Genomic DNA, 25,460 nt, shown 5'->3' on the forward strand with positions numbered 1-25,460 from the left:
ATTACTATTTGAAAAATATTATTACCAATGATAAAAAAAAATATGATTTAAAGTAAAAAAGAACACCCAAATCCAAATTTACATTCAGGACTAGTGTTTTTACGTTTTAAATTTACGCCCCAAATTTAGGACTTACGCCCTATAAAACACATCCTGAATTTACGCCACAAGACTTGCCTAAAAGTGTTATTGAAAACGCTGACTTCACGAGCGGATATACATTATTGGTTAATGAAAGTAAAAAACCAACTTTTAATTTCTTTTTTAAAAGAATCCTTGCAGCAGTGTACGTTAGTAAAGTTAGGAGTACATTTTCTGCTCCATTTAAAGATGTCAAAAAATTATTCTCAAATTAACATGAATTATGACGTGTAGATGAACTACAAAATACTTGGGTCATTTCATGTACTTAGAAATGTCAAAAAAAAATTATCCTCAAATTTTAAGCAAAAGCCTTGTTCTTACCCAACTTATATGGCATTACACAAGCAGCAACATAGCAATACAATCTCAGAGTCCGACTTAGAAACATTAGAATAATCCATATAAGATAGTACGTACTCTTCAGAAGACAACCGAACACAAAGCAAATGCTTATACTAGAAAAAAACACGATAGACTAATCCACACAGCTCTTTTCTCAGTTTCCTCATTCAGTTGCTTTTCCTTTGCGCCTGCTGCTACAGCTGGTTTCTATGAGGTAACAAACCATGGAATCCACATCATCGCCGAATATGCTATAAGCCTCAATCACTCGTGGATAGCTGAAACCCATAGATAGCATAACCTGGATGCAGTCGTTAAAGGCAGAATCTGGCGAACTCAGCTCTTGCCCAGCTTCCTGCCGTTTCTCACTTCCTGATGACCCTGTGATTCGATGTTGAAATTTCAAACCACCAAATTCACGGATCTTGCATCAATAGAAGGGCAAAATGTAAGATCACACTCACTAGTTCCTGAAGATGATGGTTCAGCACCGGATGTGGAAGATTCTCGACGACCAAGCTGTTGCCGGAACTTGTTATCATGCGCAATATACTCAGCCCTAGAAGCTTCAATCACCATCCGTTCCATCTCCTTTTCAGTGAGCTCAACATCTGAGTAGAAGCGTCCTTCAGCAAGAAGCGCCTGAAATGGGACCATTTAGCCAACTAAAATATCCACATGAAAGCCAAGTATATGGGGATCATTCAAATGAAATAGAACTTATAGGTACTTAACGTTATCGATCTGTTGGTCCTGTTGAGCTTTAATTGCAGCTTTTACATTATCCTTGTCGACGTTTTTCTGCAAGAAAATAAAAACATATATACATGAAACTAACTGATAGGTTGGTGAAGAAAGAACATTATCATATTTCACAGACTACTGAAATGGCAGTAAGAAAGTATATAAAGAGAATAATTTCAACTGCATAACCTAAAGCAATATTGCTGTAGCAGATAACAGATTGATATCGTATTTCACGACCACTAGAATGACGGTTTGAGGAGACTAACAACTTATCTCCTTACAGATAACATGTTTGTTTGCAGATTAAAGACTATACCCCTCGCAAAGAGCTAAACCCAAGTCCAGCACCAACTGATAATCGCCGAGGATCGACAAGGGAGTTGTAGTGATTTCCATGATGATAACTGAGACGGATAGGAGGGGTATCTGAGTTATAACTTCCATGGAACGTGTTCATTGGTTCTGCATCAGTAAGTTCCATAATTTAGTGCAAAAAGTCAACAGACACAAGTCTGCAAAACTGAGTATTACAATCACCAATCTTATTACAAAAAGAACAATCAAAAGTCAAAAAGAGAATTTACCAATGCTATAAGAATATATATGGATAGGGCGATTATACATTTCAGATAATGCTTGGATCTCCACGTTGTTGCCGTAGACCTACAATCAAGCAATGAAAACATAACTCAAGTTATTCTAACAAGGAATTGAGAAACAAAGAAAGATATGCACACAAATGATAATCGATAAGCAAAACACGATCCACCAATGCGACAGATAGCAAAAGCTCTAAAAAGAAACGGATATTAATTTCGGTCCAAGAGAGTTCTTTAATCCAGCCTTTTGAAAATGAAGATATCTAAGAAAAATCAAACAGAAGTGATTTAAGACCAAAACGCAAAACTTAACCACCTTAACGTCAAAAGAAGGAAGAACCTGAAGATAATTGGAAATACAATGCATGAGTTAATCATATGCATTATAAAGAAACTAGCAAACAACTAACAGCAGAATGTAGATGTTCAGAGGTTCAAGCAGTATGAAAATATTGAACAAAAAACTATAGAGAAGTGAATTCACACAGCGCAACCACATTCTTTTCCACTGGGAAACCCCTAGCATTCACTCATGTCAGACTACACAGTTAACAATTACACTAAAATTATCTCTGATGACAATCATCTAACAAATAGCATCATCCTGGCTGGTGCTTTCACGTTCAAATAACATTTTTACAGATGTATGTAACAAGTGCTCCAATTCTGCTTGCGACCGGTTGAGACAGAAGCAGCAAAAGGATTCAGATAGATAATTGCTGAATAATCACATGACATACCTTGTCTCTCCTTTTCCTCTTGCAATAGGATGTGAATCCTTCAGTTATAAACTGGGAGAAGTGGTCCCTTTCGCGCTCCTACAAAAAAAAAATGTTAAACATATAAATAAAGATGCAGCAAAATAAGTTATAAGGCGGTGCAAAAAGACATATAAATGATAAAGATACTGATGAACCAACTTATACATGATAAAACTCTATCTGAGTGATCAGACATGATATTGGTCATAATATTCTTGTATTTTCTCCAGTAAGTTATCGGCATCAAGGGAACATGAGGATACAAAATTATGCATCAAGCACGTAACATTTAAGCAAAAAATTTCGACACCGACATGTTAAATGCAAGAAGCCGACATGATGAAATGGAAACCAAACAATAACAATATGCACATGTACCACCCATCCCCTACATCTTCCATCACCCCTGCACCCACAAAAAGAGGCATAGGGTGTGTTTGGGAGAAGGACGATGCTTTTCATGGAAAATGCTTACCCAGAAATAATGGATTTCTTATTTATTTTCTTGTGTTGGCCTGTTTGGTATAGAAGCAAAAAAATTAAAAAATCATCCTATCATCCTAGAAGCACTATTTTGTATACAACCTAGAAAAATACTATGGGCGTGAGGGCGATGGTGGTGGGGGTGAGGCTACATAGAGGGGTGAAGATAAGATGGGGAGGACACACAGTGGCATACACACATTTTTTGTAAGCAACGTCGACATTTTAAAGTAAATAAATAAATGAATGATATAACAACATTATATTGACAAAAATTATTTACAGCATACTAATAAAACATAAATCAAATGAACTACTACAACTCATTAATTCCGTTTTGGACAAGCAATTGAACTTGTATAACAGGATATCAATTTTATATTAGTTCAACTGGTTTGTATTCTCCTAATTTGACTAGGAATTGGAGGTTGGAGGTTCGAATCCCTACATGTACTTTTATCTGAAAAGACCCCAAAAAGATAAAACCTAAAATTGGGCTTTGAGGATTAAACTCGGCCACACTTGAGTGAATGACTGTTCGACCCGCGCAGTAAACCACGAGCCTAGGAAACTCACTTGTTCAAGTTGTGTCATTAATATTATTTCTACTTATATTCTGATTTTTTCAGATTCTTATATATATATATATATATATATATATATATATATATATATATTACTTAAAAGTTTTGATGAAGCAGTGTCAATCGACACCCCTTGACATACCAATATGAACTTAAACCTCTGTGTTTTTCTTAGCACTACAACTATAATATAATTTTCAAAATTTAACCCCAATTTTCCTAGGTGAGGTTTGATACCTAAAATGACTGCAGACAGGGACCCTCAATTTCTAAGATACATGGACTGTGGACTTCCTTCCACTAGAGTCTAGACCATTAACGCATCCCTATTACCACAAAGTAACCCCAAAAAGAAAAACCCAAAGCTCAGCCTTGACCCTTGCTTCAGGAAGAATCGTACCCAGACCACTCAAAAGGATAAGCATAAGGGGGTTATTTTAATGATAAAAGAAAGCTAATTGATCCAGGTAGAAGATAGAAAGAAGTCGAGGAACAAGTCATGAGAATCATCATTGAGAATAAGCCCATCAAAGAATTCTAGTGGTGAATAAACTAGCAACAACCAGTAAAATGAAACTAGTTGTCCCTTTTTTTCTTGGGATAAACATTCCTTTGCATTCTAATCAGTCAATTAATCAAATAATCAAGACCATCCCAATTATATATACTGACTATATGAATTCACAATATTCATTTTGCTCTATTCAGGAAGCCATGTGATGGGAACGTCTATCCAATTTTAGAATACACTAGAATGCCATTGTAGCACATGCCAAGATGAACGCGCCCAATAGATTTAATGTTTAAAGAGTTCACTTAAGGCAAATTTTGAGATGGGTGGTCAACCAACTATAATCCTAATCCTCCAGGTTCTACAAAACAATTTTCTGCCATAGATGGTTTTGTCAAATTCAACCTTACCAGTTTCAAAAAAAAAAGATGGTTTTGTCAAATTTACTTGATATTTTCAAATATTTTATCATAAATTCCAATCGCTAACTGAAATATAATTCAATTATTAATTGATGTTTTCATTATTATCTTTACAGAATAGATATAAGGACCAGACTCACTCTCTCCTGAGATCTGAAAGAAAACCCTCTCTTAAATGTATGGGAGTGGCTATAAGATGGGATGATGGAAATTTCATGTCTATACCTATTTATTATTTATTTTCTCAGGAAAACAAATATTACATATGTCTATACATAGTTATAAGATTCTCTCACCAAATCTACAACACAGCTTTGCGCAAGTGCAGGTGACTTCAACTTGAACAGTTACCGGACTCGATGACGGATTTAGACAAGCTATGGGTTCACAAGTGGGTACCCATAAGCATTTACCAGGACCTTCTACATGTACTAAGAAACACACTAAATATCTATGAGTATATAATTGTAAACCCAGTAATTATTACATATTATAACTAGATTTTGTTTGAAACCATAAACATCAGTCCTGGATCGATCCACCTTTGACAGAACTCTACTCTCAAAATACACCATTAAATTTTTATTTTTTTATTAAGTAGGATGTTCCAGTACTAGCATCAAGTAGATGCAAAGAGTACAAAAGTAGGAGTGTTGGCTCCATTCATGATGTTATGCTTGAACCAGGGAGCTAACCAAAAACCCCAAAAATAAATACACCACTAAAAATATTATGCAAAAACCATATAATGAAAAAAATTGTAGCATCAGTCGAGGGAAAGAAGTTACTTCAGTTCAGATAAAAAAGATATGCAACATAGGACATCTCAGCATGCCAAGAACCTACTACATATAGACAAATAGGAAACCAATCTGGCTCTCAAATTAACAGATGTGTATTTGATTATGGTAGATGCTATGTACTCTACTTTGTTCTGTCAGTGCACTCTTTCTATCCTCAATTGTACCAGGCCATTGTCACCCACATTTTACAATTAAAAATCAGCAAGCAGAGACCAAATTAAACTGGTGACCCTCTAATGTAAAACCAAGAGGATAGCTTCATCTCCCCATCTAATAGCATGTTAAAAAAACACATTTCTAAATGAAACCAAAATTAAGTGAACAAAACTCTTAACCTACCAAAGAAGAAAAGGAAGTCAACAAATAAAATCGCATGTATACAGTGTGTTCTGCACAAAAATTACCATGTAGTCGATGCACATCTGCCTGACCAAATCATAAGCTTCAGAATCACCATATACTTGGTCAGCAACTGCACGGAAGAGGCAATTCCCATCTTCACGCATTTTCTTAACTTCTAAGCCTTTGGATCTTCTGACATCAATTTCAAACTGGTGCTCTCTCTCCTGAAACAATATGAAAACTGTTAAGTTTTCACATTTCAGATATGTGCAACAGTGTTTGATAGTAGGATAATTGTAGCTTGTAAATTACTATATAAATCATCCTTTACTCATGCTAAACAACATGAGCAGAATGACCATTCCAACAGCAACTAATGTGATGCATAATTTAGCGCAGGGCGGACGGTATTTGCTGATAAAATGTGCTTAGGAAATCAACCAGTAATCAATCCTATTCCTATAATGGATAAGAGGAGCATAAACTGAAGCCTTCATCAGTTTCTACTAGATAAGTTTCTGGACTTACCACATCATTGCGTGAGGATCCAAAGTTGGGACTCTGCTCATCTGCGCTATTATAACCTTCACTTTCGCTGTGTGACCGTGGAGACGATGGCCTAGATCCAGTAGGTGAAGTCCTAGTTGACACATTGGTCTGCCCAACAAATTCCCTAGATGATCCTATCCGTACTGCATTTGAACTACCTAATGAAAATTTCCTTGGTCTAGGGTTAAGTGAAGCAGGTTTAGGAGGTGGGACAGGAGGTGGAGGGGGAGGTGGACAATAACTACCTTTAGGCTCCAGCAGAGAAGTACCTTCATTTTCCACTACCTCAACTCTTAAACCACTAGATGCTTTTATGGAGTCCCCACAGACAAAAGCATCATCACTAACCTTCTCATTGTCAACAATCTTTTCTTCAAGGAGGCTTCGGTCACAGCTAAAACTTTCTACTGAAGCATCATCACCATCACCTTTCTGATTGAAGGAACCAACTGAAACATCATCCAAGACAATTGTTTCTGGAAACTCTCCCACCAACTCATCATCTTTCAGAGCTGATGGCACTTGACTAGTACTAGAAACCTGTGGCTGTGATGAAGCTGAAGAAGAAGAAGCAGATGATCCAGGGAGTGACACTGACGACCTGTTCTGGTTTGACGATGACGATGAAGACCCTGTAGAACCTCTCTGGACAAGTATCCTTGTCATTTTTGCTGCCCTTCTTCAACTAGAGACCCACAGAACAATCACTCTGCCTTGACCCAAATTAGAGAAACACTTTCAATTTATCTCGCTTTCTGGCCTTTGGGGCGGTCACACCAATACCTTTACTGAATGATTTCTTGCAGCAACTTACTTCCCTTTGATCCTCGCGAGCTACTTTCTGCATTCCCCTAAAAATTCTCATGAGAACTTCACTTCCAAAACTCTTTTTTGAAACAACAAGGCCTGTTCTCTTTATGTTCCTTGAAATTTCCCAAAAGTAAGCCACAACCTTAAAGCTGAAATTAAGATCATTAGATCATCAGTATCAACTATTTCTCAATCCCAAAACAAATTGAGACAAATACACTTTAACTCTTAAACCATTCTCCTCTTTGGACCCAATTCATTTCAAAGCTAAAAAATTTGTCAAGGATTATACAATTTTATTAAGATCTCACATTTATATAGCAAACTAAAACAGCCGTGGCATTTAAAATAGAAGTTCAAGACAATAAATATGAGAAAGAAAATCCCAGAACCATCAAATAAATTCAATTCCCTAGTAACAAATTAGATATAATAAATATCAAGAGATGGCATACCATACTATTTCTAACCAAACGCAAATCGATAGAAAATAACCAATAATGCCGAGACACATTCGATATTCAAGATAGATGGGGCAAGAACTTACCAATAGAAAACCCTCGAGGCGAATTACTGTGTAATGAAACCGAATTGAAGCAGAAATTGGGAGTGATTAGGGTTTATAGTATGTAATCTGTGAAGCGGATATTGGAAAAAAATGTATGTAATTACCTTGCAGGCGAAGGAAGAGAGAAAAAGGGGAAGAATGGACACGTCACTTTGGGAATTTTACCATTGTTACGGTCAAGTGCTTTACACATGTCGACTAGTGCAACCCTCACTGCCCACTGCATTACCTTTCACGTTTGACTAAATTTCATAAATACGGAATATAGGAAAATGAATATGATTAATTATAATGTGTATTACTTATTTGTTTGTCTTATTTGCTTCATATCTTTCTGTTTTTTAAATTTTGAGCAGAATTATCATAGTGTTCATATTATCCTTTGGGCTGGTAGCCTGCTCACTAGTTTGGGCTTGAGATTGTTAACGTTAGAGATTTTAAACTCGAGATTTATATTAGTCTGTGGATTGAGCTCGTTACATCGAATTTGTCTAATATAAATATTTTTGGTGTAATTAGTAAAATATCACATGAAAATTGAAATTTTAGCTTGTGGGCGTTCAAAAATGAATGATAGTGTGATTTACTTCGTCATAAAAATAAAATTTAGTGTTCATATTTTTCTTTTTTTTAATTTTAAAATCGTATTTTATCAGTAATTTTTAAAATTAGAATTAGACGAAAGACAAAATTGAATTTGAAATAATATCAAATTTCTGAGAAAAGGTGGATAAATTACACAAGTGAATAAGCAAAAACTCAAAAGGACAAAGACGCATGCAATTAAATTACAACAAAATCAAAATGAAAGACACGAAATCCAATTTTTTCAGAAAATTTTTATGCCCTTCGTAGAGTCACAGCAGAGAAAACAACAAGGATGATGAAGATGAATGCTGCAATAAAGGACGCCACCACTGCGCCGCTCACTCGCTGGCAGAAATCCCCAAACTGTTGGCATATCGCCACCCATTGTGTGGTGGAGTTGCCGTTTTCTGCTAAGTACACTATGGCAGCAGCCGCAGCTGCTGCAGCTGTAGTAAATGCCACCATTACCTGCAACATTATAAATAGCTTTTAAAATGTAAAAATGTTATAATTATTTAATCAAAATGAACGGAATTTAATTACCGTATCGAGAATTAAAAGCAAAAGTTTGACTCCAACGAGATGAGGTCTAACAATGCAAACAATGGAGAAAGGCAGAGACAGGACAACATATGCACTTGCAATAGCATTTGCCACCACAAAATACCTGAATTTAAAAAAGAACATGATCAAGATCAACTCAATTATTAATTATAACGCATTCCAAAATGGAATAAATAAATAAACGTACGAGAAAGCAGGGAGATCGTCGTAGCTAGCTTGGAACTGAAAGAACTGAGTGAAAAGAGGAAGAGTTTCTTCAGTAGTTCCCATAGCAGTTGCAGCAGCGAGAGTAGTTGCAAGGGCACAAAGTCGCAAAATAAAGTCGAAAATGCTAAGTCCTCTTCGCCATCCTCCTTTCTGATTATGTGAAATGGTCTTTGTGGTAGCTATAATTGGTGCACCAGAAGATGATTTTTGCTTGGTGGACTCTGTTTCAGACATGTTAATTGCTGTTTCATAGCTAGTGGATTTTGAATCCATAAGTATTACTACTATATTGCTTATGTATTTGAGATAGCTTCTTTAATAACTACTTTTCTGCGTTACAAAAGAAATATATGTGTAAATAAGGGGGCTGTATGTATTAATGTAAGATTATAAGTTACTGTTATGAGAAGGGATGGAAATACACACACATATATATGAGTATGGTGGGGGTGGGGGGACATGGATTAGTTTGAATGAAATGGTTGAGAATTTTTAAATGAAGGAGTTGTTGTAAAGTGTAAAATTAAATGTTGAAGTATCCTTCTTTCATTGAATATGAAAAGGAAAAACAAAATTAAATGATAATAAATGTACTTTGGGAGCAATAAGTTTGGCTTAATGAACATTTTTTTCGTGTAATAAATAGGGGAATTTTGAATCAATCACATGCTATAAATCTTTTGTTACATAAAATGACATTTATCATTTATATATACTAAAATAATGAATTTAATAGTATACCATATAATAAAATCTTAAAAATTAGAAAAATATTTCTAGAGGAAAACACGCCACTTAAAATGAGTAAAATAATTTTAGTGAAAGTAAGAAAAACGAGTTCCTCAAATGGAATTTTATATTTAGTTATATCCGCTCAACCTACCTCACACTCAAATTTAGGTTTGCGTACTTTCTCCCGTTCCAACTCTATTTGTGAAATTCCACGTGTTGATCAAAACGTTTGCCGTGTTAGCCTTTTTCTGACTGAAAAATGGCTTAGCCTAGTTGGTGAAGAAACCTAAAAGTAATAACTGCTTTGTATTTGTCAACTCTTTGTAGCTGTTGCACTTCTATTTGAACTTTAAAATAATGGGAAAGAGGGCCATTGACAGATAAACATTCTCAAAAATTTGATGGAGCAGTTCCCTTCATGTTGGAATTAAGGCTTTTAAGAGGAACAGAGTGGAGCAGTTCATAAATTGATTTACAAAATCCACTCCATTAGAATAACATACAACAAACACACTATTTTAACTTTCCAATAGTAGTTTATTTGTTGACAGTATGTAGCTCTTATCTCACTTTTGCAATTGAGAAAATATGAAAATAATCAAAGAAATTAAAATGAAGAAAATGATTCAAACTTTTCACATTCAAAGGCTCTCTATTGCTAGATTGCCAATCAGTCTAACCAAAGGAAGAGGACATTTTGTAACAATATCCAACCTAGTCATGTTTGAGCCATGTCCGAAAAGACACAAGCTGAGTAAACCAAGTTCTTTGACAGACAATCTTGAAGAAAGGAACCCTTGCCAGTATTTAGGATCAAGATCAAAGAAAGCGTCAAACAATCTCCTAGTCCCTTTCAAATCAAGCTTCAACAATGTCTCCATCCCAAATGAATAACATTCTCTAACACATCTTCTATCCAAAGGCCACAAACCATTCCAAACTCTATGGTAAAGTTGAGACCCTCTTATCATTCTTGTTGAGCCAAGCCCCTCGACGATGGCTTCAGCTAGTACTGGTGCTAAAGCCATGCTCCTAGCCACCATGTACCCTGTTGATGGATGAACTATCCCTGAATTCCCACCAATAGCCATAACATTTTGAGGAATCCGCGGAAGTGGTCCTCCCATAGGGATCACACATTTCTCTTCCTCAATAACACTTTTCACTTTGATCCCCAAATGCCTTAATCTTGCCACCATCCTTCTTTTTACTTCCATATACGATAAAACAGGACGACTCACCAAAGAAGTCTCTTCCAAGAAAACCAAATCTCTATCAAATGGCATTGCATACAAGAATGTTGGTTCTTTAGCATTATTCACCCTTAAATATGGCTCATTACCCAAATGAGAATCCCTCCAATCCATAAGCACCATTTTATCCAAATCAAATGGATGATTATCAACTTCTACTAAAACCCCATGAGCAATTTGATAACCATGGTTTCTTGGCCTGTCATACTCTATAAAATCACTAGCAAAACCACTTGCATCCACAACCAAACTACCTCTTATCTTCTTACCATCATCACAAACAATTGAAGACTCAAATTCTTCATGTTCCACTTTCCAAACCTTAGCTTTATAAAACTTCACTCTGTTCTCAACACAACTATTCAACAATTTCAACTTCAGCTTCTTTCTACTAACTCTACCATATGGTCTTCCCAAATACTTAGTTTTGTTATCATTTATATGCACACAAGTCATAGGCCATTTATGATCTAAACAATCTTCCAGTCCTAAATTCTCAAACTCATCAACCCAAACACCATAATTATTTGGCCACATGGAGAGTGGTGAAGGGTCAACACAACATACCTTAATACCATATTTAGAAACTTGTTCAGCTAGCCTGAGCCCAGCAGGGCCAGCTCCGATAATGATCACGTCGAATTGAGCCCGATTCGAATTAGGATCAACCCATGAGATGTTAACATCTAAAGACTCTGGCTTTGATGTGGGTGCTAAATCAAGAAAGCTACAAAAAAGTTTACTACTTTTGTTTCTAAGAAGACATTTTCTTGATTTTTTTTTGGTGGTGGGACTTAGAAAAGAAGGATTTTGTTGGACAATAGACCTATAGGGTGTAGGAGAGGAAAGTAAAAGAGATGGAAAAGGCTTGAGAAGAGTTTCCATTATAGAGAATGTATAAGATTGATAATGGTTAATTATGGAGGGAGGTGGAACTTGTAGAAAATGAAATACTGGACTACAGAGGAATCACCAAGCAATACAAAATATTGATGCTTTTGGGTACCTACTTTGGCTTATATAACAAAAAAAAGAAAAAGAAAAAAGGAAATGAGAAAGAAAGATAGCTAACAAAGTGGAATCTTTGCTAAGCTAGTGAAAGCATTTTACCCTTTTCCCAATCCCAGTCCCAGTCTATACCTCACTTTAGGATGTGTTTGGTAGGGGGTGGGGGATATTTTTGAATTTTTTCTTGGTCAATTCTTTTGAAATTCGACTTGAATCTTGCAGCTCATTCGGTTTTAATTTCAATTATAAATAATTTTCGGTGACAAGAAAATGAAAAGTACTTTCTACAACTTTGAGGAAAATTGTTCATGTGCCCAACTGCAAAATTAAATTCTTGTCAATCTGCACTATATACTAGTTATGCCACAAATAGAAAATTATTCTCGGTGAACTTTCTCATAAAAGAAAAGGTTTTATATTACCAAGCACTAACAAACATAGTGAGGTATTTGTCTTGTAGTCAGTGCATGGACGGCAGGTATATTAGTGGAACTGGGACCCTATAAAAGCCATTTTGATAAATTAGAAACTGATCTAGAATTTGACTGCTAAAAAAGGTAATTTACTGAGTTATGCATAACTTTTTCGGTATAAATACAATGTATGATTAAAGTTAATAGGATTTTGTTTAGTTATCAAGTGATAAAATAAGTTGGTCAATTTCCAGTAGATCGAAATGCTCACTGTGGAGCGGCAGAATTTGGCATCACGCCATTCTCAGACCAATAAAACGGGCATGAGACATTTTTGACAACCCTGGTGTCCAGGCCATACATTTGAACAAATGGTACAAAAGGTAAGTCACGGCACAGCATTATATTTACAAACAGGCACGGAAGACCTTACACCTTAAGAGTAATTTAGGAGTCGTTCAGAACATTTACAAATGAGAAAGGCAACAGGCTTTGTCAACAACAATACAAACCTTATCATTCTTTTCCGCACATGTACTTCTAAAGGTGCCAGAACGAGAATCCACTGGATTGATTATACAATAACCTTTCAATCTGATGATATAGTTCATCTAAATGTACTTGGAAATATGAACCACAGTGCGGCAAATATGGTGCTCCTTTTCAGAGAATTCATGATCTGCAGGAAGGTAGAGTGATGCCTCCGCAACAAGCAGCAATTATCAAGTAAAGGAAGAGCACAATCAGGCATGTCAACAAACCCCTGTCATGAGAAAGTTGCGAAGCTCAGATTGACAAATATACAAGACCAAAAGGCCTCAAACTAAGAACTTTCTTGGACGAGAATGATGCAAATCTTGATGTAGTTAGAGTATTAGACTAGTCGAACTAAAGGTAAATTACTTCCTCCAACAGTCATATTTTATAAAGGAACTCGAACAAGGTTGATAGAAGTATGAAACAGCAACACCAACTAACCCAAGCCTAAGACGACTGAAACAAAAGACAAGCTATACAATGAGATCTTGAACCTTATTAAGCTCACCGAACCTAGGAACATGTTATACTGCTACTGGAGTATGATGAAAAATGGATAAGGGATTATCATAATATTGTTTGGATATGAGGAGCAACGGTTCCAGCCTCATGGATGGATGTCGGCAAAGTAGTCCACCACATCGACTAGTTTGGGATTGAGACATAGTTTTTTTGCATTGTTGTGCACCTGTTTATATCAAATGACTAGAAATGGGGGAGCCTAAATAGCACTGACTAGCTACTGCCCACTGCAATCATTTTATGACAATCACCACAATAGCAGCTGGGGAAGATTACGAACTCCAAATACCCAATTAAAGCACGTTCTTAAAGTAAAAAATAAACACGTAATACAAGAAAAAAGTAACTTCAACCACAGACAGAAATTTAGTACAAACGAATTCACTTTTTTCAATTAACTCAAAGATTTTAACCATAAATACTGTGTCAATCATGTTCAAGTTCAATCTATAAAGGTGCAGTTTCACGTTTATTTTTTGATTGTTGTTTCTCATCAAATTTACTAACTACTTTTCTAATGGAGTACTAAATTTCAACATTTCCAATTCCTGAACAATAACATATTCATCTAATGTTTTCTGAATGAGGAAAATTTTTGTTGATAGCCAAAATCAAAATAAATGAGTAACATATTGCTTTGCCAAGTATGTTTAATTGTCTAGTTAAAAACTTTTCAAGCCTAAGAAAGGCTAAGTGCTCAGTTTGCCCTGCGAATAGCTTTAGAGCTTAAGCACACCTTCAAGTATGCCTTCAGCAACACTAACGTCACAGCATTATTAGCAGAGAAAGTTGGCGTTCATTATAGCAAGTGTTGTCAGGGTATACATAATTTGAATTGACAGTGTTCTGAGCTTGAAACTTGTAACAGTAAGAGTGTGAGTCACTTTTTTAGTTGATGTGGACTACGTCTACAATACTTTGTAAAAGATACTTACAGGAGCTTTGCGTTTTTCATCCAAAGAGCTCTCCTAAGGCGCTTCGACTGTTTCCTGAAGTGAAATGCATTGTCTTGCATTGTTCCTGTTTTGTCAACGAGTAGCTCAATCCGATCCCCCCTCTCAAGTATTTTCTCAATATTATCAACCATGATGGTGCGTATCTGGATGTACATTGAAGGAGTTTTTTGTACTTTTAGAATAGTTGCAATACATGAAGGAGTGGGGATTTTAAAAAAAAGGATGTAACAGTAGCATATCATGATGTAAATGCACTATAAAAATCATCAGCCAGAAAGGTAAGAATTGAACACATGCAGCGAAATTATGCAATAGGACCAGAATCATAACTAGGTAATGCAATAGGGTATAATATTCCTTTGCTTCTCTACAGCAACTTATATTGTAAGATAAAACTGTCAGTTGTTTACTGCAGGAAAAAATCAAATGGTCGTAAATGATATTCCCTCCATTTCATTTTACATGGTGGTGTTTGACTCAGTTTAGAGTTCAGAAAAGAAAAGAGTATGGCAAACATTACTACCCTTAGAGCTTGTCGTCTTAAACATGACATAACATTTTATGGCTATAAGAGCATGCCACCAAACTCAAAATGAGAAGTACAAAGTTAAAGAGTTTCCTACTGAGAGAAATATTATTCTTTTTGGAAGAAGTAGAAGGAAAGAGTTTCATACAGAATATAAAATAGATTAGAGTAAGTTTATAGTTCACAAAGGTGCTGATTATCCCTGCATGAGATGTTAGGATCATTAGTTGCTTCTCGAGTTCTACGAAGTGGAGATAAAAGCCAGACAGTACTTGTAGGAAGGTATACAGATATCAAAGGATAAGTAAGAGTTAAGGGAAAGGAGAAGTTATTTTAGCAGTGATTGAACATCGGAAAATCATCATAAATGATTTTGTGTTCAACACTCCAAATTATCTTAATTGAAACGTGATGCATAACTGTTCTGTAGGAGCTTATTTAGTTTCCAAGAATATAAAACCATTGATAATTTAATAAACTGTGGATATTGTGGAGAGTTAATGCATGCATCCATGGACTCAATACCTGAAGCATAAAAGACAGATAAAACAAAAGATAAATAAAAGGAAAACAAATGAAGATGAAACAAGAATCCTTAAGCTTCACGCGCTTTGGGCAAGTAAACAGAAAAAATACTTGCCTCACCAACTTCTCCTCTGACACGATTTAGTGTATCTGCACTTGGATTACTTGAAAAGAACTCCATTTGCTGATGCAAGACCCTTGAGAATTCATCATTCATGGAATAGGCAGGAGCATAAGAAGCCACCTTACCATAGTTCTTCATGAACCTCATCTGAATATCCTCCAAGTATGAGAACGGAATCCTCCCTAGAACAGCATTCGTTAGTGGCAGGAGTGAAGGATAACTCAAATGACTAACAGAATTTTCAGTCCTTAGCAACAGATATCCATAAAATATCAACTCACAAATTTTCCAATGCCAACAATGTTTCTTTCAGGAAGTGCTGAAAGATGCTCGTTAAAAAAAGGTTTGAATAGATGAAACTAGGAAAGTCAGAAAGGCATCTGTGAGATTTGCAGATGGAAATAGGACAATCAAGGGTATATTTGTGCCAACCAGATATTGAGAAGACACTAATTAGCTTCTATATGATCTTTGAAGTCACACAAGTTGGCCATTCTAACATCGAACAACAAAGAGCGCTAAACCAAAACACAAACACACGCATAAACATGGTTTAAGTTGAGGATAACAGTGACCAAATGCTAAATCAGCGTCTGTTCATGGAGCCATTCAGGATTAAATTAGATGCAGATCCAGAATTTAAAGTTCATGAATTAGATACTTAATAGATTTCTTAAAATAACCTAATCTGGAAACAGGTTTTATTTGTTTCTAGCTCTATAGTTCAGATTAACTTAACAGCTGGAGAAATAAATTGATTGACAAAAAAAGGAAACTTCACACAAAATCTACAACAGAGACGGAATTTATACTCACTTCCAAAGGTTTCGTTAGCCATACAAAGGAAGGTGATTCCATTCGATCGGAGTATATGGAAGATGTACCGATCCTGAGAGAAACAAAGCCTCGATTCCGTTTCATTTGGAAGCTTCTCCAATATCCGCCGCGCCACCGCCCCGGTGTTCCCCGTCACGGCACTGAACTCCGCCAGCACCGTTGTGCCTCTCGCCACAACCGCATACACTATCGCCATTTCTCTCTCACACAGATACGTATCGAAAAAGTATGGAGCTTCGAATTGTAGACTGGAGAGTAAGTCTACGGAGGTTTTGATAAGGACACATAAGATAGGACGGACATCAGCATTACCTGTCATAATGTTTTCTAAACTACACTTTACACCCTTTGAGTTTTTGTTTCTCACATATGACCCCCTCTCAATCCTTTTAGTTTTACTACACCTTCGACTAACAGATTATTCAAATTCATTGTTTATAATTAATTATATTAATTAATCTTGATTAGTGAATAGTGAGCATGATTGCATACAAGCATATATTAATTTGCAGAGTCTACGATTGTGAATGCTTCTTAATAAATATGAATATAGTAATCATCAAGGAATGTGATAGAGTGATAAGTATTCTTTATTTTTAATTAGAGATCTCAAATTCAAGTTTCTGAATACACCTTTGTTAGGGAAGAGCGTTAAAGGCCTAAAGTTAGCATTAGACGGAGAATCTAAATACAAAGATAGATACCTAATCAGGATATGCTCAAATTCTTCCGATGGCTAGTTAAGCAAAGCATATACCAATAAAGAAAATGTTGGTAAGTGAATTTGCTCGAGTTAAGAAGAAGCATTTTTACTCCTTTGAAGTTCATAGTATTTTCAAGACGGTGAATGTTTCTAAATATGTTAAGCCAAAACAATTACTATTTTTCAGGTCCATATTTGATTTAACAAATTCTTTTCAAAAGAATAAATATAAAGGTAAATTTTACTATATTACTCATATTTATATAAGTTATCTAGATATTAAAAATGAATAGTAATAGATAATAATAAGAGCATGATAAATTATTTGTAAAATGTACATAAAAATAGACTACTGGCGTAATACATTGATTTTCAAATAAGAATAAAGCCTATAATCGTGTAGTTGGCAATATTGAAGTGTTGAATAGTAACCTATGATCAACTATGTAAAGTTTTTTTACCTTACCTACTTCTGGTGGGAATTTATGAATGTCATTTAATGACACTTGAAGAACTTATTCAAATTGTCCAATATTGCATTAAAGATTAACCTTGAAATGTTTATGATATAGATCTTGCAAATAAAACAAAAGAGCAACAATAATATGATGTTTAATGTACTAACTTTACATCCAAAAGCAAATATTAGCAACAATAATATCAAACATTAATTAAGTTGCGACACTTATACATATACAACCACTTTTTGCTAAGATAGTACTAAACATGATCATTAATTACACAATATTCTACAGCCAAACCTATAATATTAACATAAATAGACATATGTTTATATATTTAATATTCATATATAATAACATCGATCTCATACATGTCGAAGATATATCTAAGACCTTTCTTCCCAACAACATAATTAATCATGACATAAATAAATAGTGTAGCCATTTTCTCTAATATTATGAGAAGAATAGCTAGAACACACTAAAATACTATATACATACATGCTTAAGGTATCCCGATAATGGGGAGAACAGGGACATAGTAGCTAGTTGGTGCAATTCCCCATTCTTTTGGCAATGGTAGATCAATAGTCTTAGATGAACCAAACTCATCATGACATTTTCCTTTAGCACTCTTGTTGGGTGAAGGGCATTTTGTGTAGAACTTTAAAGGGTTAGAGATAGTGTAGGAGTTATCATCTTCTTGAGACTTGACAATATTGGGGTCTGTTTCAATTCTTGAAACAAAGAGCTGATTAGGACCTCCAAGGATCTTGGCATAGCATTTGTTTGGTGGAGTAGAAGGAAGTTTTGTTTCAAAAGAGCCATCTTCTTCTGTTGTAGCCATAGCCAATCTTTTCACCTGACCACACTTCACTAAAACTTCTATTCCTGCTCAATTTTGAAAAGTATGGTCAAAATATGATATAATATTCAAGACTTAGCTTGCGTAACGATCATAAATTTAGTTGAAAATTGAAAAAAAAAGTACTTTTGAAGTTAACTTGTTGAAAAATAGTTTTTGAATTGTGTTTGGACATGTATTTTTTACTTTGAAATAATTTGAAGGTTTGTGAATAAAGGTGAAATTTCACCTAACATAGAACTTCAAATTTCTTTGAAGATATATTTCCAAAAACTGACTAAATTTCATGAACAGACAATATTATTTTCAAATTTATGGACAGGGAGAGCTTAGTTTCTATTTTCCTAAAAATATATGATATCATGCAATATCCTTTAAGCCTGTCATGTTATTGTTTGGTATGATGAAAAAACTTGCAATAAAGTGAGGAATATGACTTTTGTCACTTACATATAGTAAACATTTTGTAACAAATAGTACAGCAACTCCTACCATGTATCGCTTGTTTCACTCAACACAAAAACGTTTGCTTCCGAAATCTAACGCTATGAGATATTACCAACATATATACAATTTTTCTACGTTCAACATATGTCATCTAACTACTTAAATACTCATCACAAATAATCATATTCTACGGAAAAAGAAAACTATATATCGATCAAAAAAGAATATTTACCTGAGAGATCGTTATGTTGACTGCAGTCTAGGCAAGTAACAGAACCCTTCAAGACATAGCAAGACGATAACTGAAGTGTGGCAAGAACCAAAGTGATGAAGAGTGGAAAACCAAGCTGATATGATGCCATCTGATTAAGCTTGTGTTAATTAGCTATAGCGTATAGACTATAGAGTGTAGTGAAAATAATTCTAAGTAGTGAATGTTGAAAAAAAGCATTGTAAGTATAAATAGAGGAGCAAGTAGTTCATGAAATAACAATAAATGGAAGGGTCCACAAGGCCTGTTATGGTAGTTGGAAACACTGAATTAACAAATGCAGGCTCTTAAATTCTCTTTAGAGTTTGCTGACTCATAACTTCTTATATACTATGCATACATGTCACCAACTTTTTCACATAAAATTTAAAGAAGATGAGTGTTTTCACGATTCGTTCAAGAGTCGCTATAACATAATTATACAGTATTTAATTTAAAGATGATGGGACCAAATTTGAGTTATCATGATCAATAGCGTGCCAACCCTCTGTGTTTTCTTAATGTATTTATCTTCTCACCCAATAGATATTACGTTGCGTTAGTAGTGTTCAACAATATTATAACTACATGTTAATTAGAAACTTAATTAGTCGTTTAAAAGAGAACATCTATCTATTTCTTCTTTTTTCTTTCAATAACTTCTTAATTCTAACACATGTCATGTTGGGATAAAATAATTTATTTTATTTGTTGACAAGGGAAACCCGCAGCCATTGCGCACAGGGTAAAGCCCCCGCACCTATGCAATAGCTCACAAACCACATAGGAAAGGTAACGAGTTCGACCCAGAAAGCAAACCGCGTACTTTCGCTGGCAGGGAGGGCGGATATTTCCAACCAAAAGTACCACTTAGATTTCCCAAATCTAAACATATATACATTTATTACCAGGAAAAGAAGTAGGAGGAAAATAAAGAGAAGATGTGTAGTCCTTTCATAATTCTTCTTGTGAAGGACCACAAGCTAGAGGCTCATGGATATACACATGCTTTATATTGTGGAAATTCACTTATGAATCTGAGTGAAGAATGTAAAGATCACCTAGCCCTCATTAACAAGCCTACATGCTGCAAATATGGATTAACCAAAGATCTAGTATATCGACAATGTATTAAATATGTGTTCCTATTAGACACTTCTGTTCCAACATTGGGAAAAACTTTTGTGTGCCTTCTTAGTAGATTGTCTAATTGAAACTAGTAGATGTGTTCGTTTTTGGATAACATTGAAACATGTGGTTGATGATAGCTGCAGGTATCTGAATTCCCAACCAGAAGGGTGGTTGGTGTGACACCTTCAATAAATGTGAGGAGAGTTAGAATTAAGCTTTTATTTCATCTCCGCAACGAAACCTTGAAGACTATATTTACTCCTATTTCTATACAAGGACGTTTATCTGAATTTTGAACTGGCCTCTCATCATTTACATCTCACCTCATAAATACCTCTGTAAAAAGATTAATGTTACAAGGTAGCTCTAAGCTGTGCGAGGCAACGCATTTTACACAAGGCATGAACATGACCATTTAATATTAATATTTGTATATATTATTACGTCCAAAATGTAAAAAATTATACTAGTAATAATTTCAGGGTCAGAAAACGTAAAATTATTTTTAGCCAAATTAACAACATGCTAACAACCCAAAACTTTAATACCCTAACATCAACCTAACTTTATGGTCATTTTCGTTTTCAATTATATTCCATTTCCTACCAACTCATGTCCAACTTTTAGAGCAATTAAACTACTTCTTACACCCTCTAAAGCATTTTTTTTAAAAAAAAGGAACTAAAACTATTAAAGTTCACAAGAAAAATGACCTACAAAAATTTAATACTCCCTCCTTTTCAAAAAGAATAACCTCCTTTCCTTTTTAGTCTGTTTCAAAAAGAACGACCTCTTTTTTTAATAACATTTTAAATTCAACTTTCCACGTGACATGTTTAAGGCAACAAAATCAAAGGGCAGTTTTGTACATTTCACTTAACTTTAATTTAGCACCACAATATCCAAAAGTTTACTCATACTCTTAAACTCCGTGTCAAATCAAACCAGATCATTCTTTGTGAAACGGAGGGAGTAACAATTTTGCAAGAATCTTGGACTTTAGGCTGGTATTTCCTCCAATGGGTCGAGAAGACGGGGGAATGGCGCAACTCACTCAAGATGTTCTCTTTCTTTTTTCTTTTGGGGCAGGGAGGGAAGAGGGTCATTGAAGAGAGTGAATTTGGGGCTCACTTCTCAGGTATACTGAAAAGAATTTGGTTCTTAGGTAAACGAACTACAAAGAGAAACTTGAAAGGTGATAACAGTGAGCTTCTTAACTTTAACAGATATACGTAGAAGCATACCGGGTAAACAAACCACAAAGAGAGGTTTTGAAAATTGAAGGCTTACATAATTTCCCTTCACCGTTGGGGGCATAACCTGCTGCCAGGAATGCAGGAAATCCAGGCGTCCTACCGACCCCATAGTGTGCACCATTCACACGCACACCTTGACGCAAGTTACTGCACCTTTCACCAGGACGCCCCAAGGAGCACCTTATACTCGCCTTCAAATATACTGCTTTTAACATCTTTCAAATTACATATATTCTCCATATGCAAAGATAACTGAAACATTTTCATGAAGAACCAAAAACTGATCTGAGAATCCAATGCTGAAGTACGTGACATAGTTAGGATTGAAGTAGCAAGGTTAAATTATATGGTTAGAACTGATGGGAGTAGCAAGTTTACAACACATAGTTAGGACCAAGGAGAAGCAAGTTTGTTGAGCTCTCTCTAGTTTCTCTATCCCCACGATCTTACACTTACCCTGAGCTTTTTCACTACTAAACCCACAGACTGTCTTCTAATATGGTTACCATGGAGTTCTTATCTCTTCAAATATCAAAATTGTCACCCTTGTCCAGAAACTTTTATTTGACTAGACTGTGCAGTCATGTACATGGACTAATATATAATATTGCATGACACTGCTGCATGGACGATTATATCTGTAACAAATTTGATGTACTGCTTTTCTTTTTAATATATCCGAAATATTTGTTGAAGCACACGACCTTGACTAACCAAAGGTCATCTACTACAAGTACATATTGTTTCTTCCGAAATCTAACCATTTACCTATCCAACATGAATTTCTTCACCACATGGGATTTGATACTTGCCATTACAAAAGTTTGAGATGGATTAAGATGGGGAATATAGGAGGAAGTTGGAGGGACAATAGCACTTACAATGAACTGCTACTAATTGTGCAAATCAGAAATTATAGTACCCAGAGGATGTCCATACAGTGGAAGAGGGAAGAACTACAGCTGTGATTATTTCTTCTCCTGCGAATCTTGATATGTCAAAAGAACTTCCTCTCCGTTTCAACAAAAATTTAGTAATGACTCGAGCGCAAATACCAAGAAACAAAGTAGACTTAGATACAGTCTCTCCACTCTCTTCCCTGTTGACTTCTAGTGTAGAAAGTAGAAACGATGCCTCAGCAATAATACTGTTCATTCTCCTTGACACTTTCATAGGCCTTCCAATGTTACAAGTTTGACTCAACAGGGTTCATCAAATAAGGCAATTCTAAGATTATAAATAAGACCAGCACTTGTAACTGTAAAGCATTTGAAAAATATGCACACACCCAGGGGTGGAGGAAAGATATTTGCCGAAGGCGTGTGTGTAAAGAATATTTAAAAAACGCCTAAAGCTAAAAAGATTAGAAATAGCAGGAACTGAACCCGTTTAACACAGAGTTGAGCTTTTTTCGAATAAAAGAACCTCCTTGCTTCTACCTAGATGTGCCCATGCGCACACCTTAAAGTGATAGCTAGCAAAGAGAAAAACATATTAGGTAACAACCTTTATGCGACAAAACAGCCAACAGGCTTTTCGCGCTCACAATAGCTCAAACAAGAACTTTTTATATCATGCTGGCACTTCGCTTTTAGTTGGAAGGAGAAACAGAGGCTGCTAACTGCAAATGCCATCCCTGCTTTTCTTTTCTTTCCTATCCATTCTATCTAATATAATAAGCTTTGATAAGCCCCATCTTAACTTTGGGCCCTTACATATTAGAGGACAGGCACAAGCACGAATTTTTAACCAAACTAAGTTATTATATAAAATAATTTATCAAAGTAATACATTTTTCCAAAATTTTACAAAACTAGTATAAACGTATTTCAGGATAACGTTTTAGGTATATTTTATTTTTTAAAAACTAACCGCATTAGGTTGATATACGTCACTGTAAGTAACGTTTTAAGAGTAAAACGTTACTGTGAGTGACATATATCAATCTGACGCCATAAAAAATAAAATATATCCTAAAACGTTACTGTGGAATACGTTTATACTAGTTTTGTAAAATTTTAGAAAAACATATTATTTTGGTGAATGACTTTATATAATGGCTTAGTTTGGTTAAAACCTCCACCAAGCACCCACCTAGTTTAGACCTATAAGCCTGGAAATTGCAATTGGTAAGCTTTCACTTCCAACTTGCAGCTGACAAAGACAATCTTCTTGGATTTGCAACCGGTACTGCTAATGCCAATGACCATGATGATAATTAAATAATGTGTTTCTCTATATGGCATGCACATTTAATTGACAATGTAACTTATTACTGCGGATACTTTCTAACCACAGCTATCAATCAGCCCTGATACTGATACAAATTCAAGAAGAAACCTAACAATTATCTCAAATTTACTAGAAAATTCAGGTAAGAAAACCTGTCTTCTGCAAGATAGCATCTCGGACTTGCCTCAAATCCCTCCCTTTCAACTTCCTCCCAGCTCCCTCAACCACAGAGGATGCCAAAATTGGTGTCTTTCTCGACGCAACAATTTCATGCGGTGGTAACACCTCACCACCGTCGACATCATCATCAACATCGTCGAAATGCCTGCCTCTTCGGCGCGCTGCTGCTGACATTACAGGTACATTCACCGGTGCAGACTGGAGATATTTAACACGATCCACTGGCGGCCGTTTAGGAATTGTAGGAATTAAACGAGCCGACGACGTAGAGGAAGACGAGGAGGATGAAGAAACGGAGAGCAAAGCCTGCGCGTGGGACTCAGACTCCGGCAACGCGGCTAGGATACCGAAATGTTTGTGATGGGAGAGATGGTTAGGGGACCGATGATAATTAGCGATCGGACTTGTTGAAGTTGAAGGAGTGGAGTGTTGAATTGCATCGGAGGATGCGTCAAAAATGTCGTGCTCGCTGAGCTCAACTTCGGCGGCGGAAGTCGAAGCAGAGGGTTGGGATTGTGAGTGAGCGGTGGAGAAAATGCCGAGGAAACGATCGGACGACGGCAATTTTCGCTGGTACCGGGAATTATTGGGTCCGCCGCCGCCTGAATCCATGGAGAAATTGCGGAGGCAAAATAGGGTTAAAGGGAAACACGACTACGGAAGTAGTGGAGCTGCTTTTTGTGTTGTCGAAAAAATTCCTTCGCACTAAAAACGTGACCATTTACATGCATCCTCAATATTCTTAATAATAGTAAAAGTATAGTATATATTCCCTCTTTATTACTCCTAACCTAACATTAATATGATTCATAAATATTAACATTTTATTTGAATCATTGTTATCCATTGTTTCATAATATATCGTATTGTATTATACTCTATTATACTGTATTGTATGATAGATACAATATTTTGCTAAATTGTATTGTTTGTTATTCTAACATTTTAATTGTTTAGTTTGATTATATCGTATTGTATTATAATTTATAAATTTAGTTAAATATCATTAATTATTCTAGATTTAAATAAATAAAGTAAAGGGCAAAATAGTATTTTAAAAATATTATGTAAAGATATAATTAAAAAAAAATTAAGTAACAATGGAAACACATCAAATTGGTTGTTTCATAAAATAAGGGTTTTCATTGTTACGTAACAACGAAATTTGACAATACAGTATAATACATTTTAAGTAACAATCAAAAGAAACATTGTAGATATAATAACCATACATTACAATACAATAGATAACAATGATTCAAACATAGCGTAAGAATATATGATATAATATGTATTATCACAGTGCTCCATCTTTGACTTGCTATATCCTTTTTAGAAATATCAAAAAACAGAAGGATGATTTACTATAATTTAAAAAAATAGAAGTTATTTAAATATTAAATTAATAATATGTCATAATAAAAATAAAATTAAACACAAATTAATAAATCATATTTTGAATTCATCAATTGAACCAG

At 35.3% G+C, this 25,460-nt stretch overlaps 5 protein-coding genes across 8 annotated transcripts; all 5 read right to left on the reverse strand.

The window, feature by feature from the left end:
- Positions 1–455: 455 nt before the first annotated feature.
- Positions 456–7,933, reverse strand: LOC101253195 (OVARIAN TUMOR DOMAIN-containing deubiquitinating enzyme 6). Its single transcript, XM_004241276.5, has 9 exons — positions 7,645–7,933; positions 6,267–7,246; positions 5,801–5,962; positions 2,573–2,650; positions 1,818–1,896; positions 1,550–1,695; positions 1,222–1,287; positions 951–1,128; positions 456–867 (listed from the first exon to the last, which is right to left on the reverse strand). The coding sequence occupies exons 2-9, from the start codon at positions 6,951–6,953 to the stop codon at positions 650–652; spliced, it is 1,614 nt and encodes a 537-aa protein (XP_004241324.1). The 5' UTR covers positions 6,954–7,246; positions 7,645–7,933; the 3' UTR covers positions 456–649.
- Positions 7,934–8,356: 423 nt separating this feature from the next.
- On the reverse strand, positions 8,357–9,709 carry LOC101263718 (casparian strip membrane protein 3-like). The gene is made up of 3 exons (XM_004242063.5): positions 9,005–9,709; positions 8,797–8,920; positions 8,357–8,721 (listed from the first exon to the last, which is right to left on the reverse strand). The coding sequence occupies exons 1-3, from the start codon at positions 9,295–9,297 to the stop codon at positions 8,506–8,508; spliced, it is 633 nt and encodes a 210-aa protein (XP_004242111.1). The 5' UTR covers positions 9,298–9,709; the 3' UTR covers positions 8,357–8,505.
- Positions 9,710–10,143: 434 nt separating this feature from the next.
- Positions 10,144–12,000, reverse strand: NSY (lycopene beta-cyclase, chromoplastic). The gene has a single exon (NM_001247516.2). It carries the CDS (start codon positions 11,892–11,894, stop codon positions 10,398–10,400), a length of 1,497 nt encoding a protein of 498 aa, NP_001234445.2. The 5' UTR covers positions 11,895–12,000; the 3' UTR covers positions 10,144–10,397.
- Positions 12,001–12,802: 802 nt separating this feature from the next.
- LOC101253496 (vesicle-associated membrane protein 714-like) lies at positions 12,803–16,702 on the reverse strand. The gene is made up of 4 exons (NM_001329098.1): positions 16,437–16,702; positions 15,612–15,802; positions 14,425–14,588; positions 12,803–13,193 (listed from the first exon to the last, which is right to left on the reverse strand). The coding sequence occupies exons 1-4, from the start codon at positions 16,651–16,653 to the stop codon at positions 13,103–13,105; spliced, it is 663 nt and encodes a 220-aa protein (NP_001316027.1). The 5' UTR covers positions 16,654–16,702; the 3' UTR covers positions 12,803–13,102.
- Positions 16,703–17,929: 1,227 nt separating this feature from the next.
- Positions 17,930–24,720, reverse strand: LOC101253793 (pollen proteins Ole e I-like). Of its 4 annotated transcripts, XM_069298679.1 has the most exons (4): positions 23,955–24,592; positions 21,605–21,822; positions 19,166–19,295; positions 17,930–18,512 (listed from the first exon to the last, which is right to left on the reverse strand). In XM_069298679.1, exons 2-4 carry the CDS (start codon positions 21,689–21,691, stop codon positions 18,127–18,129), a joined length of 603 nt encoding a protein of 200 aa, XP_069154780.1. In that variant the 5' UTR covers positions 21,692–21,822; positions 23,955–24,592; the 3' UTR covers positions 17,930–18,126. The 4 variants fall into 4 exon arrangements, with proteins under 4 accessions (XP_069154780.1, XP_069154781.1, NP_001316029.1 ...); XM_069298680.1 differs by lacking the exon at positions 21,605–21,822 and having other exon boundaries at positions 23,955–24,670; NM_001329100.1 differs by lacking the exons at positions 21,605–21,822; positions 23,955–24,592 and having other exon boundaries at positions 17,936–18,512; positions 19,166–19,369.
- Positions 24,721–25,460: the final 740 nt, after the last annotated feature.

The sequence above is a fragment of the Solanum lycopersicum genome, chromosome 6 (assembly GCF_036512215.1).
Source record: "Solanum lycopersicum chromosome 6, SLM_r2.1".
Lineage (NCBI taxonomy): Eukaryota > Viridiplantae > Streptophyta > Magnoliopsida > Solanales > Solanaceae > Solanum > Solanum lycopersicum.